We start from the raw sequence: 20355 nt of genomic DNA, 5'->3' as shown, positions 1-20355 counted from the left end.
ACCCCTAGACTACTGGGTGGGCAGGCTTGACCTCTGGCCAGAGCTTGCCCAATTTGCAATCGAACTGTTGGCTTGCCCCTCATCCAGTGTCCTGTCCGAAAGGACGTTCAGCGCAGCAGGGGGGATTGTGACCGATAAGCGTACTCGCCTAGCTCACCACAGTGTTAACTACCTCACATTTCTAAAAATGAATGAGGCATGGATCTCGGAGGAATTCAACACATGTGATCAGTAGACCATGTATATGTCTATAAACAATTTTTGGAATCAAGCACACAGACCTTCTTAATTCATTTGGCTCACTTCCCTGACCCAAAAAAGCACACCGTACTATATGCCCCTACCCTCCTCTTTGAAGAGGTTGAGCGGTGTCATATTTCTACTGGGGCTGCTTATTATGAGGGGTTCCCACCATCCCTGTGCTGTGCTGACTTCCTCCTGGGTGTTCTTATTATGAGGGGCTCCCACCATCCCTGTGCTGTGCTGACTTCCTCCTGGGGGTTCTTATTATGAGGGGATCACACCATCCCTGTGCTGTGCTGACTTCCTCCTGGGGCTGCTTACGGTGCTGCTGTCAGCGCTGTATGTCACGGAGCTGCTGTCAGCGCTGTATGTCACGGAGCTGCTGTCAGCGCTGTATGTCACGGAGCTGCTGTCAGCGCTGTATGTCACGGAGCTGCTGTCAGCGCTGTATGTCACGGAGCTGCTGTCAGCGCTGTATGTCACGGAGCTGCTGTCAGCGCTGTATGTCACGGAGCTGCTGTCAGCGCTGTATGTCACGGAGCTGCTGTCAGCGCTGTATGTCACGGAGCTGCTGTCAGCGCTGTATGTCACGGAGCTGCTGTCAGCGCTGTATGTCACGGAGCTGCTGTCAGCGCTGTATGTCACGGAGCTGCTGTCAGCGCTGTATGTCACGGAGCTGCTGTCAGCGCTGTATGTCACGGAGCTGCTGTCAGCGCTGTATGTCACGGTGCTGCTGTCAGCGCTGTATGTCACGGAGCTGCTGTCAGCGCTGTATGTCACGGAGCTGCTGTCAGCGCTGTATGTCACGGAGCTGCTGTCAGCGCTGTATGTCACGGAGCTGCTGTCAGCGCTGTATGTCACGGAGCTGCTGTCAGCGCTGTATGTCACGGAGCTGCTGTCAGCGCTGTATGTCACGGAGCTGCTGTCAGCGCTGTATGTCACGGTGCTGCTGTCAGCGCTGTATGTCACGGAGCTGCTGTCAGCGCTGTATGTCACGGAGCTGCTGTCAGTGCTGTATGTCACGGAGCTGCTGTCAGCGCTGTATGTCACGGAGCTGCTGTCAGCGCTGTATGTCACGGAGCTGCTGTCAGCGCTGTATGTCACGGTGCTGCTGTCAGCGCTGTATGTCACGGAGCTGCTGTCAGCGCTGTATGTCACGGAGCTGCTGTCAGCGCTGTATGTCACGGAGCTGCTGTCAGCGCTGTATGTCACGGAGCTGCTGTCAGCGCTGTATGTCACGGAGCTGCTGTCAGCGCTGTATGTCACGGTGCTGCTGTCAGCGCTGTATGTCACGGAGCTGCTGTCAGCGCTGTATGTCACGGAGCTGCTGTCAGTGCTGTATGTCACGGAGCTGCTGTCAGCGCTGTATGTCACGGAGCTGCTGTCAGCGCTGTATGTCACGGAGCTGCTGTCAGCGCTGTATGTCACGGTGCTGCTGTCAGCGCTGTATGTCACGGAGCTGCTGTCAGCGCTGTATGTCACGGAGCTGCTGTCAGCGCTGTATGTCACGGAGCTGCTGTCAGCGCTGTATGTCACGGAGCTGCTGTCAGCGCTGTATGTCACGGAGCTGCTGTCAGCGCTGTATGTCACGGTGCTGATGTCAGTGCTCTGTATTACGGTGCTGCTGTCAGTGCTCTGTATCTCCTGCACCCTCTTGTTTGCCTACCCTGGTCCCTGACCTTCCCTCTCCTCCATTGCCTTCATTAGCTCCATAGTCCTGAATTGTCAGAACAATTTCCCAAATAAAAAAAAAATGCTTGTAGTTATCGATCCCAAATTCACCTCATACATGTATTATGCTATTGTCCAGGTGGTGGGACTACGTGCTACCCCCTAATAATTACCCCGTGGCCGCAAATTCGACCTAAAGGTTTGCGAAATTCGCCTCCCATTGAAGTCAATGGAGCCCGCGGCGAACGGTCGTTTTCGCGAACGTTTGTGTCCGTTCGCGTTTCGCGTTCGCGAAACGTCCCGTCGGAAGTTCGTCCATCACTACTCCTCTCCCCCTCCTCTCCGCCAGCGCCTCCATTGCCACTCTGGACACCCAGCCGTGACAGCTTTCGGCGCATGTGCGAGTCGTGCTGCACTCCTGGAGTGGACAGGCAATCTCCTAGGACCTGTCACATGTCCCAGGCGTTTGCCTAGAGTGAGGGGCTGCCTAAGGCGAAAGGAGGAGTCGCCCTGATGGTCCATGGGCAGAAGGAGGAAGTGGGACAGGAAGTCCCCCTCTTAGCGGAGGCCCCACTCCCCCCCAAAAAATTACATGCCAAATGTGGCATGTAAGGTGGCGAGGAGTGCATTTTTGGGTGGAATTCCGCTTTAATTCCAAGAAACAGGGAAAACTTATTACTTATTACTTACCCATTTGTAGCCTCATTGTGCCCATCTGCAGCTGTACCTGTGATAACTAAAACAGCAGGTGTCTCCCGCTGTGTCATGCAGTCTGTTTGGTGGCCGTCCATTGTATTGAAGCCCCGCCTCCTCCTCGTCCATGATAGATGGAACACTGATACAGTTTCACAGCATTGTTTCAGTGTTCCATCTATCATGGATGAGGAGGAGATGGGGTTTTGTTACAATGGACTGCCTCACAGACTGCATGACACAGCGGGAGACAACCGCTGTTTTAGTAATCACAGGTATAGCTGCAGATGGGCACCTTTACTCAAGTATAAGCCGAGGAGGGGTTTTTCCAGCCTAAAAATGTGCTTAAAAACATGGCTTATACTCGCGTATATACGGTAAGTTACAAAAATAAATATTAACAACTTTAACAATATTAATTTCTCTGGTATTGTTTCGCCTCCCCTTGTACACCTCTACTTCCAGTGCCTCCTCCGGTATACCTCTACCTCCAATGCCTCCCTTAGTACACCTCTATAAAAAAACAAATGGATATTCACACTATGTGTTGAATTGTGTAAAAAAACAGAAATAAATAAAAGTGAAATTAAATAAACAACCTGCGGCTGCTGTCCACTAAGTGCTAAATCAACTCAAATCAAAATCTAAATAATACAGCGTTTGCAGTTTAGAATAATACAATACCAAAAATTCTTTCTATGATAAAAACAAAATCCTTTACAAAACAGTCTCTTATAAATTGCTTGGTGCCCCAAAAAGATCTAAAAAAGTGCTTCATGTAAACATGCTGTGCTAGGTGCCACATCTTGATGATGCCCTGGAGGAGGGGCGAAACGCATTGGACCATTTCTGGTTTTACAACCAACGACGTCACTTCTGCCCTCCGTGGAATGCACACCGAGTTGCGGCGAACCCTGAAAAGCCCTATGATTGTCCTATGCTAGTATTTGGAATCCTGTAACTTTTGCTTATGATTTGACAGTACTTCACTATGAGCATCATTTTGTTTTGTCGAGCCTGGTGGATATCTCAGTTGCCCCCGAGGCCAAAATTTAAAGGCCCTACCATGCAGGTTCAGAGATCCATCGTCCCAACACCAGAAACAAGTGTGTTTGACCCGCAGACTGCAAATCTGAGGGTCAATTTTTTTTGCTGAGTGGAGATACGAAAGGGGAGTGTGGCACCTGGCACAGCATTTTTCATGAAGCACTTCAGAACTTTTTAGATCTTTTTGGCGCACTGAGCACTTTAATAGGTATGATTCAGACCTATGCCTTCAATCCTTCCCCCCAATCCATTATACCTATGCCTCCAATTACCCCCTCCCCGCCCCCAATCCAGCACATCTATGCTTTTTAACACCCCCCACCCTTTCTCTCAGCACACCTCTTGTACAAATGCCTCCAACTCCTTCAAGCACATGTACTGCTTACAATCACAGCACACTGTCATTATTGTTATTATTCTCCTGCCGCCGTGGGTTAGGCATCGGTGAACATTGAGGGTGAGAAATGAGTGTATAACCGCTCCCCCCCCCCCCCCCCGCGCACACACACACTTCCCCAGAATGAACTAATGGTTGTTGAACTCTTCTGTAGCCTTTAATGTGCTGAGTTACTACTATGATTATTATCTCAGTTGCTTTGTATAATTGCATCATTCAGGTGAATGTTTTGGTGCATCCACATCATCGTCATGACCTGACTTCACACATTACCCTTTGTAAACATTCAGTAGGGAAAACCCCCATTCTACAGGGTGTTCCCTGTAAATGTTTAAACTGTGCTAGCACAGTACAAATTCCACCGCTGGTACTGAGAAATGCACGCTAAATGAACCTTGTAAAAGTTTACGTAACTGTGATGTTATTGGTTTCCCAGGAAATAATCAGTTACACCAGTAATTGTGAATGATTAGTAATTCTCATGTTTACTTTTCTGCATGATACAATAATTCATTTACTTCTTTGTTAGAGCTTTTAGTTTGTACAGCTTTTTTTTTTTAATATGAATATTGGGGTTATACATGCTTTTTCCATTAGCATGATTGATTGAAATTCTAATTAACCTTCTTGAGACATGTCTTTCACAGCTTGTATTTCAACAGACTACTACCAGGAAATTACCTATTATTACATGAAATAATTATTTATTATTTCCACTTGAACAGACCTCTTTAAATAAAAGCATTCATTTCCAGCTTGATTTTATGCCCCACAGAACTCAGTACTGAACTCAGATTGTTTGTTTTAGGGATTAGCTATAGAAATGTTTCTTCTAGTGGATCTAAGGATCATTGGAATGGTACCTTAAAAAAAGGTCAAATTAAAGCGGTAGTAAACCCGCACATTTTTTTTTTTTTTTTTTTTTTTAAACCTGCAAAGCAAAAGGCATAATGAGCTAGTATGCACCGCATACTAGCTCATTATGAAATACTTACCTTAGAACGAGGCCCCGACATCTGGCCCGATCCACGCCGAGGGAGCTGACATGCTCCCTCGGCGTTTCTTCCGGGTATCGCGGCTCCGGCGCTGTGAGTGGCCGGAGCCGCGATATCGTCACTCCCGCGCATGCGCACGGGAGATTTCAGTCCGGCCGCTCGGCTGCTGCCGGATTTTGACGACGAGAAACCCCTTGTGCGCATGCGCCGCTGCAGTCAGCGGCGCATACCGAGGGGAATATCTCCTAAACCGTACAGGTTTAGGAGATATTTTTTTTACCTACAGGTAAGCCTTATTATAGGCTTTCCTGTAGGTAAAAGTTAAAAATGTGGGTATACAACCACTTTAAGCATTTCCTATAGTTTTCTATCTGAAAAGGTCTATCTCAAGACATTTGACTTGTTTATGAATGTGTTCTAGGCTGTTTCTCCACTCATTATTGCTAGAGTAGTGAAAATAATGCAAACTCCACTTTACCTATTTTGGGAATTTCCTCATTTTGCCAGTTTCTTTACCAATGTATGTTTCTACTATCGTTTTACACTTACATTATAGCTTTTTATGTAGGATTAGATAGACTACAGAAAAGGCAAACAAAATATAGTGATTAAAAAGGGTGAATTGTAGTGAAATGATAAAGCAGTTTTAAGCTGACCTCCATAAACATACTTCTCAGACCTGATACAAGTTGTGGCAGAAAAAAAGGCATGAATTGAAAAAATATTGTTGGAAATGGTCATATTTATTGGAGTCACTCTTTTCTCTAAGTGTAGATTGATTTAAGTTTCCTATCTATGACATTCTGGATGTCCTAGCTAAAATTAGTGACTGGTTAAATGTCTGATCTATTTTTAGTGAGTTGACATTTACTTTTGTGTTTGTCTAATTAATGCCTAGTACACATGATAAGAAAATCGGATGAAAAATACTGCTTTCGAAGAGATCTTATGATAACCCGATCGCTAGTACACAGCTAATCATGACAGTTCGTGCAAAATTATCCAAAAGGGACAAACACGAACATTTTACTTGTACCATAGAAGAATGTACGATTTTAATTTAATCACTACAATGTTTGTCTGAAATAATGGCTCATATTGGGAGTTAACAAGTTACAGGGCACACCTTTGCCCCAAACCAATATTCTGGTTTAGGCTTAGCTGTAGCCATTATTGTACATCAGGTGGGAGGCCTGGAAGAACACTTTCCTAATGTTTATTTGTGGAAGCCTACAAGGCACACCTTTGGTAACGGGTATATCATACATGTCTTTCACTGGGGCTCACAGTAGGTTGTGTATCCTACTAACTATTTAGTATGCCATATGTATTATTCTAGAGATTTATGTAAACTCACATAATCTGCCCCTTGTTTACTTCCATCAGTCATAACTAGAACAGTCACTAGGAAAGTAGTAGAGTAGAATCTATATATTGGTGGGATCTTATTAAGTTTATCATCTATATTGGTAACATCTTCTTATAGTAACTGCTTGACTCATCTAAATTTTACTCTTTATTTTCAAAGAATCTGGAGTCAGAAGAAACTTGTCCTGAACCAGTAAAGTCACCACCGAAAGAATGGCCTGAAGAAGGGGCAATAACATTTGAGAATGTTGAAATGCGTTATCGTGACAACCTACCATTAGTGTTGAAGAAAATATCATTCAGGATTAAACCACAAGAAAAAATAGGAATTGTGGGGAGAACAGGATCAGGTTTGTCAATACAAATGGACATTGCTTATACTGTAGCATTTATATACTCATGCTGAAATTACCAGGCAGACTTGCTCAATGTTAAAACTTTTTGCTAGCAGTGACCCTATCAGCCAATAAGCGGGTGTGTCTCAACAAACATGCTAAGGGACTCTGAACAGAAGCCAAGCAGGAAAATGATTTACACTGTAACCTATGCAGATACATAGCTTTACATACTAATCTGTACATAGACATCTATTTGTTGATCCAGCACCCAAAATTAGACATGTGCGATTCGTTTCGTACGAATCTCAAATTCGGGAGGATCCGAAATACGAATTGCGTCCGAATTCTGTACGCAATACGAATTTTTGTTTACGAATTTCGGATTTCGGAATTTCGGATTTCGGATCAGGTGTCGTCGCATCGACGACGACTCAGTCATTATGCTTATTATGAGGGGCTCCCACCATCCCTGTGCTATGCTGACTTCCTCCTGGGACTGTACCTCTGCTGTGCTCATTATGAGGGGCTCCCACCATCCCTGTGCTATGCTGACTTCCTCCTGGGGCTGCTTATTATGAGGGGCTCCCACCATCCCTGTGCTATGCTGACTTCCTCCTGGGGCTGCTTATTATGAGGGGCTCCCACCATCCCTGTGCTATGCTGACTTCCTCCTGGGACTGTACCTCTGCTGTGCATATTATGAGGGGCTCCCACCATCCCTGTGCTGTGCCGACTTCCTCCTGGGGCTGCTTATTATGAGGGGCTCCCACCATCCCTGTGCTATGCTGACTTCCTCCTGGGGCTGCTTATTATGAGGGGCTCCCACCATCCCCGTGCTGTGCTGATTTCTTCCGGGTGCTGTACCTCTGCTGTGCTCATTATGAGGGGTTTCCACCATTCCTGTGCTGTGGCATCCTCGATAACGAAGATGCCGCGCAATGCCGCGCGTCTCAGCTCCCGTGCGCATGCGCGGGAGTGACGTCATCGTGGCTTCGCCGAATGACAGCGGCGGAGCTGCGAGACCCACGAGAAGATGGATGCGGCGGACTACAGGGGACAGCGGTGACTTCGCTGGCTCCTGTGTCAGGTAAGTGACACATAATGGGCTACTATGCAATGCATAATAGTCCAATATGCTTTGCCTTTGCAGGGAATGAAAGAGGAAGTAAACTCATCAGGGTTTACTTCCTTTTTAAAGGGCAACGTACAGGTACGTGATTTTGCCTATACGTGCCCTTCTGTCAACGTATATCGGCGTGAGGCAGTCGGGAATCTGTTAAATACCACATTTTCTCATGTAATTTATCGCACATGTCAGTGGTTAAGGGTTGTTTAAGGTCATTTCCTATACTATTTTACTTTTTAACAGGTTTGTTATTTTTCCTTTGCAAAAAACAATTTTTTAATCTAACATTTTTTACATTAATCTGTATTTGAAGGCATTGAAATTTAAACTACCTTCTGAAATGTATGTCTCCTGATGTTTGGTAATCCAAGCTTCTTTACTAAATCCATCATGCCATACATTCATAAAAAAAGTGTTTTTTTTTGTAACTGTATGGCATACTAGAGTTGTTGAAAGTGCTCTTTTCTATGACTTTGGCCCAATTCTGTGCTGCTGCCCACGTTTATATTGTGGAAACTAAAGAAAACTTGACTATATTTTTTTATTTTTTTTATAATTGTTTGAAATGTTTTTATTTATTTTTCATGTTCCTATCCAAGTTTAACTTAATGGTGTATATAACCAAAAGTATTACAGTGGCCACTTCAAGAGGTCACTTCTAGCTGGATTAATTGTCATGGTTGACATACATGTTGCACTTTTGTTAACATTTACTTTAAAAAAATAAAAAGTATTTTTTGATGGTAAATTTCGACGTTGGCATTTAATTTACACTACATGTCATGCCTTTTTTGATTTAATTAAAAAAAGAAAACTTGTGTATGCGTGATGTATAATGCCATATTTTTGTGCGTCCACTGCTGGTGGAATAGTGTCAACTTTCTGTGGGTCCTCTGTGGGTGGAATTAGACCCCTCTTTGAGAGTAGTATTGCACCCTTTTCTGTGTGTGCAATAGTACCCCTTTCAGTGGGTTGAATTAGGCTCTCGGTGGGTGGAATGCCTCTTTCTGAGGATTCGAACAGGCCCCTCTTTCTGTTACTGCACTAGTTACCATCACAATAAGGGTGGTGTTAGATATAGCACCTTTTTTTTAGTTCCAGTTTCGTTTGTGAATTGGATTTAACAGATTACCACACAGTTTTTTGCAATATTTTTTTTTCTTTCATTTTTTACTGCAAAACCTTAAAAAAAAAATTGTGAATTGGACTTCACTTACCGAATGCGATAATTTATGCAAATGAGTAATATGATACCCTTATCGCATGCTGTAAATTGACTGTATTATTTCAGGTGTTTAAATGTTTAAGGGTATAGGCCATTTACTCCACTATTCAGATGCAATAAGGACTAGTAGATATATTGCTGCATTTGTTGTACTGTTTCATTTAGGATATGCAGTATTTCTCCATTGGAATTAATATTTGCACCAATAATTCCCAATTCTACATTTATACAATAGAGAATAATGGGGTGCAAAGAGACAATTCCCCAAACAGAGTCTCCAAAGTGGGGAGGGGGAGCAAAGAAAAATGGACTATATGGTACAGAGAACAGATAAGATTTCAGATAAAACATAAGAATTTTATTGATACATAATTAAAAAAAGTAAAGTATCCAGATACAATAACTACAACTATAAAAAGTTGTACACATTTGTTTACATTACACTGGTACTCAAAAAAACTCTATTATGGAAACTATGAGTTTTAAATTTCCTCAGTGCATGATCATCCTCAACATGTTTCACAGCTACAACCCGCTTTTCAGGAAGAATACAAAGTAAGCTCTATAGATAAGGTAACAACATTTGTATGTTAAGCACCAATCTTTAATGTTTGTATGTAAACAAAAGAACTTGGGGAAGTGGGAACATTCAATCACTTACCAGTGAAGGTCCATAAGAGGTCAAAGCTGAACAGCAGTGTCACCAGTGCTTTCCTGTGGCGAACATGGAGGATTGGATAGGTGGTAGATTTACAAGAGCTAATTAGCCACTAAAAAACTGAATTTATATTAATGTGCAAATATCCATGTAAAACTTAGTATAAAGATAAGGTAGATATATAATGCACATAACTGACCTGTTAAACACAAGGATTCAATGTCTATACCGGGGGGGGGGGGGGAGAGAAGAAAAGGGAGGCACTTCGTGTGCCCCTTCATATGCCAACCTTTACCTAGGTGCTTGGGAAAGAATGTTATTCTCGAAAGATCGGTATACACTCTATCCTGACAATGTCCTTTGCTGGTACAGGTTCATGGATTATCTGTTTTTGATCTGGATGGGCTCCAAAGACCTCCTGGCCAAATTTATCCAGCAACTGAACACAAATAATTTAAATTTGTATTTTACCTTCGATTCTGAGCACATACCATTCATGGACCTTACAATCATTAAACATCTTGATGGGATAATTGCTGCGGACCTTTATTGCAAACCTATAGTGGGTAACACCTTGCTTCATGCATCTAGTGCACATCCAAGACCTCTGGTTCGCAGTATCCCCTATGCGCAATTTCTTAGGTTATGGAGAAATTGCACTGAGGAAGAAGACTTTTGTTTATGAGTTAGCACCCTTCGTGAGTGCCTCCTGCTTAGGGGTTACTCCTGTACGAGCTTGAGGAAGGCATTTAATCGGGCATTGACCCATACAAGGGCATTGCTTCTATATGGCCCCCCCAAGACCAAACAGTCAGAAAAAGTAAAAATAGTTACCCGATTTTTGATTCATCGTCAACAACTCAATACTATCCTATCACAACACTGGCATTTACTATCCGATAATCATTTTCTCAACAAATATGTCAGAACTACGCCAGACTACTCATTTTCCGGAGGGATACCTCTTTTAGGGATTGTCTGACAAGGAGTCATTACAAATCTAATGTAGAGATTGCTCCTGGTCCTGTGGCACATTTTCTTGTGGACATTGTCCACGGTGCCCATGGATCAAGAAGGATACTATGTATAGATTGCCCAATGGACAAATATTTACACCTTGTACACATGCTGACTGTAGCACTAGAGGAGTCATATAGTTGATGACCTGTATGTGTAATGCTTTTTACTTAGGAAAGACCATTCGAGAATTATGTCAATGGATTGGTGATCATTTATATTACTTGACTAATGGTAAACCACGATCGGACGCCATATTGGCCTTTACCACATATTCAATCCGCAAGCGGTCCAGTTTATGGTCCTTGAGACCATTCTGGAAGACCCTAGAGGTGGTAATTTGGATGCAATAATTTTACAATGCGAGACACTGTGGATTGAAAGGCTTAATGCTACAATTCCACCGGGCCTCAATGAGGTGCCATTTTTGTAACTACTGTGGGTGACATGTAGGGCTATCCTGATATGGTATTTCCTTTTGTCTTTCCCCCCATGTCCTCCCTCCCCCTCCTCTTTTGGCTCTTTTGGCTAGATCTGTTGATGTATGCACTGTATAAGACAATGTGACAATCTTGAGTTCGTTCGGGCTGCCTCGTCCATTATGGGATTATTCAGCAACGCACTGGCCCAATCAATTTCTTTTATCAAGTTTCATTATGTCTTTCTTTATTGTTCGCATATAATACTCACTGATTAGATTTTTTGTACTTTATCTTATTTTATCCAGGTATGGAATGCTTTAAGGTGAGCCCTGTCAAAGAGACCGTGGGCGTCAGCCTTTTCCTCTCTAGTTCCCTTGGCGGACATGTGAATTCCTGGGTGAGGGGTTGTACTAGGTAGTGCTCCCCCGATTCATTCCTCTGCCTGCAACATGACATGGCGCTGCTCTGTGGTTAACGATCTGCTACATCTATGTGCATGCGTGTGTGACCTACATGCGTGCATTGTGGGGATCTGACCCGGTGACGTCTTGAGGACTATATCTAGCAGGCATAGCCTGCTGGATGGTGCGGTGGACGGTCATCCAGGGGGAATATCTTTGGAGGCTGTATATCAGGTGAGCGGGGGAACTGTATTCACCAACGGACCAATTGGGATGTGGAGGCTATTCCTCCATGATCCATTGGCACTTACTTTCCCGCTGAAGGGATCTCAGTGGCTATTTGTTAGTAATTACAGAATGGGGCTTTATTTTTCCTCCTAGGCTTGCATACCCCATCCTAGCCTACTTTTTGAGTACTTCAAGCCTCCCTTTTCTTCTCTCCTCCCCCCTGGTATAGACATTGAACCCTTGTGTCTAACAGGTCAGTTATGTGCATTATATATCTACCTTATCTTCATATACTAAGTGTTATACAGATATTTGCATATTAATATCAATTCTGTTTTCTAATGGCTAATTAGCCCTAGTAAATCTACCTTCCCTGTGTCACTGGGAAGCACTATGGACCTTCACTGGTAAGTGATTGAATGTTCTCACTTCCTCAAATAACTGTTCTTTTGTTTATAAACAACCATTAAAGATTGGTGCTTAACATGTACATTTTGTTACCCTATCTATAGATTTTACCTTGTATTCCTCCTGAAGAAGCGGTTTGTAGACACAAATTTATTTATCTTTTTACGTATTAAATGCATAAAAAGGGTTTACTTTATAAAAGACAATGTAGGATTACAATTACAGTTTCTCAAGATTACAAAATGAATAAACCAGTTAGCTGTGGCCTGGCCTGACCTGGGTTGAACTGGGGGGATAAATTCACTAATTTATGCTCTCTGAATTCTATTTATAGTGGAAACCCTGTATCAGATTTAGAAATTGATTTAGCCAGTGTTGTTTGTCATACAATTTTAGGACTTTTTAATTTTTTTTTAGAGAGGGGTCTACTCTCTACTTATTTACACAAGTAGAGAGTAGACTCTGCAGCTCCATCTAACTCCATTTATTATACATCTGCAATTTCTCGGTGGCTCTTATAACAATTATGCCCAAACCTTGAAAAAGACTTTTGTCAAAGTATAGAAGTATATGCTTATTTTTTAGCCTTGTTCTCAAAGTGGATCTAAGCTTAAAAAAATGAAGATTTGCTGTCTTACTTTGAATATCCAGCAAGAATAATTGTGCTAAGCAGTTTACTAAAAAAAATCTACCTTGGGCCTTGAATTTCACCTAAGAGGTTCTAGTGCACTCTGTGACCTGTAGCAGTGCCTAGACACTCCTGTATCTGCATTGTAAGATAACCTAACTCTTGCCCCTTGTGACTTCTATTGTTACAAGATTTTCAATTTCTCCCTAATCACTGTAGAGACCGTTAGTGATGTCACTACTGTGCTGTTTGTTTTTTTCCGAGGGCTTGTTAGAGGAAAAACTTGTGCCTAAGAACAGTGATCTACCTGATCCATCTTTTTTTCTACTATTCTGATCCTGTACTCCTACTGTCTATGGATTTAGCGCTTTACCACCTCTCCCACTGTCTGTTGATTACTCCCAAAACCAGTTCAGTTCAGGTTCACGCAGAGACTTTGCAAGGTATGGTATATCAGCTGCAGGAAGCCTATAAACAGTGCTGATGACTAGTCCATGGCCCCCCTAGACTTTTTTTTTTCACTTACTCTTTTGTGTGTTGTTGGATTACATGTTCCCAGCACATTTGGATGTTTTGACTGTGTACTTGCTTTCAAATTTCTCAGTAGAATTATTAGGGAGTTTAAAATTCTATACTATTTTTTTTCTTATCACTCAACAGGCAAATCATCCTTGGCAATGACACTCTTCAGACTTGTTGAACTGTCTGGAGGTTCAATCACTATTGATAAAATCTGCATTCATTCGATTAGACTGGAGGACCTGAGAAGAAAGCTTTCTATCATTCCACAAGAACCTGTTTTGTTTGTTGGAAGCATCAGGTGAGTTGAAAAACATTATCACAATGACCAACATAGAATCTGCTTCAGTTTTGAATGCACAGTATATACTTTGTTAGGGTGGATAGATATATGGAACGGGGTAGGGAACCTCGGCTCTCCAGCTGTTTTGAAATCCCATCATGCATCTGCCTCTATTAGTCATGCCTGTGATTGTCAGGGTCTTGCAATGTCTCATGGGACTTGTAGTTTCAAAACAGCTGGAGAGCCGAGGTTCCCTACCTCTAGAACATGGTATTGTGAATAGTGATGGACGAACTTCCGACGGGACGTTTCGCGAACGCGAAACGCGAACGGACACAAACGTTCGCGAAAACGACCGTTCGCCGCGGGCTCCATTGACTTCAATGGGAGGCGAATTTCGCAAACCTTTAGGTCGAATTTGCGGCCACGGGGTAATTATTAGGGGGTAGCACGTAGTCCCACCACCTGGACAATAGCATAATACATGTATGAGGTGAATTTGGGATCGATAACTACAAGCATTTTTTTTTTATTTGGGAAATTGTTCTGACAATTCAGGACTATGGAGCTAATGAAGGCAATGGAGGAGAGGGAAGGTCAGGGACCAGGGTAGGCAAACAAGAGGGTGCAGGAGATACAGAGCACTGACAGCAGCACCGTAATACAGAGCACTGACATCAGCACCGTGACATACAGCGCTGACAGCAGCTCCGTGACATACAGCGCTGACAGCAGCTCCGTGACATACAGCGCTGACAGCAGCTCCGTGACATACAGCGCTGACAGCAGCTCCGTGACATACAGCGCTGACAGCAGCTCCGTGACATACAGCGCTGACAGCAGCACCGTGACATACAGCGCTGACAGCAGCTCCGTGACATACAGCGCTGACAGCAGCTCCGTGACATACAGCGCTGACAGCAGCTCCGTGACATACAGCACTGACAGCAGCTCCGTGACATACAGCGCTGACAGCAGCTCCGTGACATACAGCGCTGACAGCAGCACCGTGACATACAGCGCTGACAGCAGCTCCGTGACATACAGCGCTGACAGCAGCTCCGTGACATACAGCGCTGACAGCAGCTCCGTGACATACAGCGCTGACAGCAGCTCCGTGACATACAGCGCTGACAGCAGCTCCGTGACATACAGCGCTGACAGCAGCTCCGTGACATACAGCGCTGACAGCAGCTCCGTGACATACAGCGCTGACAGCAGCTCCGTGACATACAGCGCTGACAGCAGCTCCGTGACATACAGCGCTGACAGCAGCTCCGTGACATACAGCGCTGACAGCAGCTCCGTGACATACAGCGCTGACAGCAGCTCCGTGACATACAGCGCTGACAGCAGCACCGTGACATACAGCGCTGACAGCAGCTCCGTGACATACAGCGCTGACAGCAGCTCCGTGACATACAGCGCTGACAGCAGCTCCGTGACATACAGCACTGACAGCAGCTCCGTGACATACAGCGCTGACAGCAGCTCCGTGACATACAGCGCTGACAGCAGCACCGTGACATACAGCGCTGACAGCAGCTCCGTGACATACAGCGCTGACAGCAGCTCCGTGACATACAGCGCTGACAGCAGCTCCGTGACATACAGCGCTGACAGCAGCTCCGTGACATACAGCGCTGACAGCAGCTCCGTGACATACAGCGCTGACAGCAGCTCCGTGACATACAGCGCTGACAGCAGCTCCGTGACATACAGCGCTGACAGCAGCTCCGTGACATACAGCGCTGACAGCAGCTCCGTGACATACAGCGCTGACAGCAGCTCCGTGACATACAGCGCTGACAGCAGCACCGTAAGCAGCCCCAGGAGGAAGTCAGCACAGCACAGGGATGGTGTGATCCCCTCATAATAAGAACCCCCAGGAGGAAGTCAGCACAGCACAGGGATGGTGGGAGCCCCTCATAATAAGAACACCCAGGAGGAAGTCAGCACAGCACAGGGATGGTGGGAACCCCTCATAATAAGCAGCCCCAGTAGAAATATGACACCGCTCAACCTCTTCAAAGAGGAGGGTAGGGGCATATAGTACGGTGTGCTTTTTTGGGTCAGGGAAGTGAGCCAAATGAATTAAGAAGGTCTGTGTGCTTGATTCCAAAAATTGTTTATAGACATATACATGGTCTACTGATCACATGTGTTGAATTCCTCCGAGATCCATGCCTCATTCATTTTTAGAAATGTGAGGTAGTTAACACTGTGGTGAGCTAGGCGAGTACGCTTATCGGTCACAATCCCCCCTGCTGCGCTGAACGTCCTTTCGGACAGGACACTGGATGAGGGGCAAGCCAACAGTTCGATTGCAAATTGGGCAAGCTCTGGCCAGAGGTCAAGCCTGCCCACCCAGTAGTCTAGGGGTTCATCACTCCTCAGAGCGTCCACATCGGCCGTTAACCCAATGTAGTCGGACACCTGACGGTCTAGGCGTTCCCTGATGCTGGATCCGGATGACACCTGTCGATGGGTCGGCTGAAAGAATGACCTCATATCCGAAGTCACCAACACATCTTCAAACCGGCCTCTTCTTGCAGGCGCTGTTGGATTGGTACCCGCAAATCCTTCTCTGGGAGTGGGAATTGCTCCTCTGCCAGCGCACGCAAAAGCAGAATGCAGCATTTCTCGAAGCAAGGCCTGGAAGTGCTGCATTCTGACAGCCCTCTGCGACGGCGGTAACATTTCCGCCATTTTGTGTTTGTACCGGGGGTCTAAGTACGTTGCCACCCAGTACTGGTCCTTGACCCTCATGCTTTTTATACGGGGGTCCCTATTAAAACACTGGAGCATGAAGGCCCCCATTTGCACTAAAGTGGAAGCGGTGTGGTGGCCTGGCTCCTGCTCATCATCCAGGATAATGTCGTCCTCTTCATTCTCCTCTCCCCATCCTCGCACAACAGGGATCCCAGAAAGGTTTAAAGCATGCTCTTCTTGCTCCTGCTCATCCGCCCCGGCACCATCCTCCTCTGACTCCTCATCAGACTCCTGTTGTTGACTTGTCTCAGATAGAGTAGCCCCCCCTGGGAATTCATCCAGCATTGCGACTTCCTCATCTTCCCGCTCCTGCTCCTCCACAGCCTGATCAATGACACGACGCAATGCACGCTCCAGAAAGAAGGCATAAGGTACCATGTCACTGATGGCGCCATGGCTGCGACTGACCAGTTTGGTGATCTCCTCAAATGGCCGCAGAAGTCTGCATGTGTCGCGCATGAGCAGCCACTGGCGCGGTGAAAAAAAACCCAGCTCCCCAGAACCGTTTCTTTCGCAGAGTTCATACAGGTAGACGTTAACTGCACGTTTCTGCTGGAGCAGCCTATCAAGCATATAGAAGGTTGAGTTCCATCGCGTCGGGCAATCGCAAATAAGACGTCTGACCGGCAGATGGTGTCGCCGCTGAATGTCAGCAAGGCGAGCCATGGCCGTGTAAGATCTTCTGAAATGGGCCGAGATTTTCCTTGCCTGCCGCAAGATGTCCTGGACCCCAGGGTATTTGACAAGGAATCGCTGCACGACCAAGTTTAAGACGTGTGCCATGCACGGCACGTGCGTGATTTTGCCCTGTTTCAATGCGCTAAGCAGATTGGCACCGTTGTCACACACCACTTTACCAACTGTCAAATTGAGCGGTGTTAGCCACTCATCTGCCTGTGAACGCAAAGCTGAAAGGAGTGCCGGGCCAGTGTGGCTCTTTGCTTCCAGGCACAACAGACGCAGCACGGCATGGCAACGTCTCACCTGGCATGTGGAATAGGTTCTGGGGAGCTTGGGCGGTGCAGTGGAAGAGACGCTAGCAGCGGAAAAGGAGGAGGCAGCTGAGGAGGAGAGGGAGGAGGATGGAGTAGGAGGAGGAGAAGAAGAGTCAGGCCTGCATGCAATCCGTGGCGGTAAAACCAAATCTACACGGGTGCCACGGGTTACATGCTTGACGGCCGTCAGAAGGTTCACCCAGTGGGCAGTAAAACTGATATACCTTCCCTGCCCGTGTTTGCTAGACCACGTGTCTGTGGTCAGATGTATCTTGGCACCGACACTGTGTGCCAGAGATACATTCACTTGCCGCTGAACATGGCCATATAGCTCTGGGATGCCCTTCTCTGAGAAATACTTCCTTCCTGGGACCTTCCATTGTGGTGTTCCAATGGCCACAAATTTGCGAAAGGCCTCCGAGTCCACCAGTTTATATGGCAGTAGTTGGCGGGCTATGAGTTCTGACAAGCCAGCCGCCAACCGTTGGGCAAGAGGGTTATCCGGCGTCATCATTTTTTTACGCTCAAACATTAGGCCCACGGAAGCCTGCCTTTTTGCAGAAAAATGTGAGCTTGGCGTGATGGAAGGTGGAGTGGAGGACAATTGTGAGGAGAGAGGAGAAGGAGAAGTAGAAGACGAGGCTGGACGGTGAGAGCCTGCAGTGTGGCTTTGTGTGTTCCGTTGCTCCCACTGGGCTCGGTGATGGCTGCTCATGTGCCTTCTTAAGGCGGTCGTCCCTAGGTGAGTATTGGGCTTACCGCGACTAACGCGTTGACTGCAAAGATTGCAGATGGCAACGCTATTGTCAGCAGCGGACACGTTAAAAAAAGCCCACACTGCGGAGCCATGTGCCGGTGTCCTGGGAGCGCCAGATGTGACCGTACATGGTCGATGACTCGCTCCTGATACATTTGCAGTCTGCTTTGTCCCTGCTGTGCAATGTAAGTCATTGCTGCTTCTCCTCCCTATCTGCTGGTCCATATCTCCCTCTGAACTCCCCTCCTCTTCCTCTCTTGTGGGCACCCACGTGACATCACTAGACACGTCATCATCAACGTCACCTTCCCCACCGCTATAAGTAGAGTAGGCAGCAACACCGGGGACCAACCTCCTCCTTGGGCTGATCTGGGTACTGGCGTCAGACTGCTGAGTAGCGCTTGTTGCTACCTCCTCTTCCTGATCCAATACCAAGAGTGGCTGCGCATCAGAAATGTCCTCTTGATATGGATCGGAAAATAATTCCAGTGACTCAAGCGGAAGGTATGTGGTGGTGGTGGTGGTGGTCGTGTTGTTGGTGGTAGTGTCTTTGGGGGTGCACATAGCAGAGAGTGAAGAAGAGGGTGCAGATCGAGAGGATGAGGAGGGTGCAGAAGAGTAAGGCTGAGCGAGCCACTCAACCAAGTCTGGTGCATCCTTTAAAGTAATTGAACGCACCTTCTGCAACTTCCCACTTTGGCTCAAGCCTGTTGCTCCTGCCCTACCCCTACCACCCCTGCGGAAGGGCCTGCCTCTTCCTCTGCATGTCATTTTTTAAATGACCCTGTGACAAAACTCTTAGTCCCTATACCGCTGAAGGACTGCTGCAGTATAGGTGAGCGGTCAGCAGTGGTGCACGTCAACCCTATCTATTGTGGACCTATAGCGGTCCTTACAGAACAGCAGACTGTACCGCACTCAAGCCTATGTACCGTAGCACCCTATACCAAGTTACCAGTCCTTATAAGAACTTTTGTGGACCAAGCAGGTTGTGTATTAGTGTTTAGCAGACTGTACGTCAGTCCCTATACCGCTGAAGGACTGCTGCAGTATAGGGCAGCGGTCAGCAGTGGTGCACGTCAACCCTATCTATTGTGGACCGATAGCGGTCCTTACAGAACAGCAGACTGTACCGCACTCAAGCCTATGTACCGTAGCACCCTATACCAAGTTACCAGTCCTTATAAGAACTTTTGTGGACCAAGCAGGTTGTGTGTTAGTGTTTAGCAGACTGTGCGTCAGTCCCTATACCGCTGAAGGACTGCTGCAGTATAGGGCAGCGGTCAGCAGTAGTGCACGGCAACCCTATGTATTGTGGACCGATAGCGGTCCTTACAGAACAGCAGACTGTAACGCACTCAGGCCTATGTACCGTAGCACCCTATACCAAGTTACCAGTCCTTATAAGAACTTTTGTGGACCAAGCAGGTTGTGTGTTAGTGATTAGCAGACTGTACGTCAGTCCCTATACCAATGAAGGACTGCTGCAGTATAGGGCAGCGGTCAGCAGTAGTGCACGGCAACCCTATGTATTGTGGACCGATAGCGGTCCTTACAGAACAGCAGACTGTAACGCACTCAGGCCTATGTACCGTAGCACCCTATACCAAGTTACCAGTCCTTATAAAAACTTTTGTGGACCAAGCAGGTTGTGTGTTAGTGTTTAGCAGACTGTGCGTCAGTCCCTATACCGCTGAAGGACTGCTGCAGTATAGGGCAGCGGTCAGCAGTGGTGCACGTCAACCCTATCTATTGTGGACCGATAGCGGTCCTTACAGAACAGCAGACTGTACCGCACTCAAGCCTATGTACCGTAGCACCCTATACCAAGTTACCAGTCCTTATAAGAACTTTTGTGGACCAAGCAGGTTGTGTATTAGTGTTTAGCAGACTGTACGTCAGTCCCTATACCGCTGAAGGACTGCTGCAGTATAGGGCAGCGGTCAGCAGTAGTGCACGGCAACCCTATGTATTGTGGACCGATAGCGGTCCTTACAGAACAGCAGACTGTACTGCACTCAGGCCTATGTACCGTAGCACCCTATACCAAGTTACCAGTCCTTATAAAAACTTTTGTGGACCAAGCAGGTTGTGTGTTAGTGTTTAGCAGACTGTGCGTCAGTCCCTATACCGCTGAAGGACTGCTGCAGTATAGGGCAGCGGT

The 20355-nt window shown here is 46.2% G+C and overlaps 1 protein-coding gene across 6 annotated transcripts in view; it reads left to right on the top strand.

Annotated features, from left to right (window-relative positions):
- The window catches only part of LOC143983259 (ATP-binding cassette sub-family C member 5-like), a 146302-nt gene that overhangs the window by 101346 nt on the left and 24601 nt on the right, over positions 1-20355 (top strand). For all 6 annotated transcript variants that reach the window (XM_077482735.1, XM_077482736.1, XM_077482737.1 and 3 more), the window contains 2 exons: positions 6575-6764; positions 13526-13685. In XM_077482735.1, coding sequence (XP_077338861.1) covers positions 6575-6764; positions 13526-13685 — 350 coding nt within the window. The remainder of the gene's footprint in view (positions 1-6574; positions 6765-13525; positions 13686-20355) is intronic.

Source organism: Lithobates pipiens, unplaced genomic scaffold (assembly GCF_037356315.1).
Source record: "Lithobates pipiens isolate NorthernLeopardFrog02 unplaced genomic scaffold, aLitPip1_a1.2 Scaffold_16, whole genome shotgun sequence".
Classification (NCBI taxonomy): domain Eukaryota; kingdom Metazoa; phylum Chordata; class Amphibia; order Anura; family Ranidae; genus Lithobates; species Lithobates pipiens.
The sequence above is the reverse complement of the archived record's forward strand: the minus strand, read 5'-3'. Positions and strand labels throughout refer to the sequence as shown.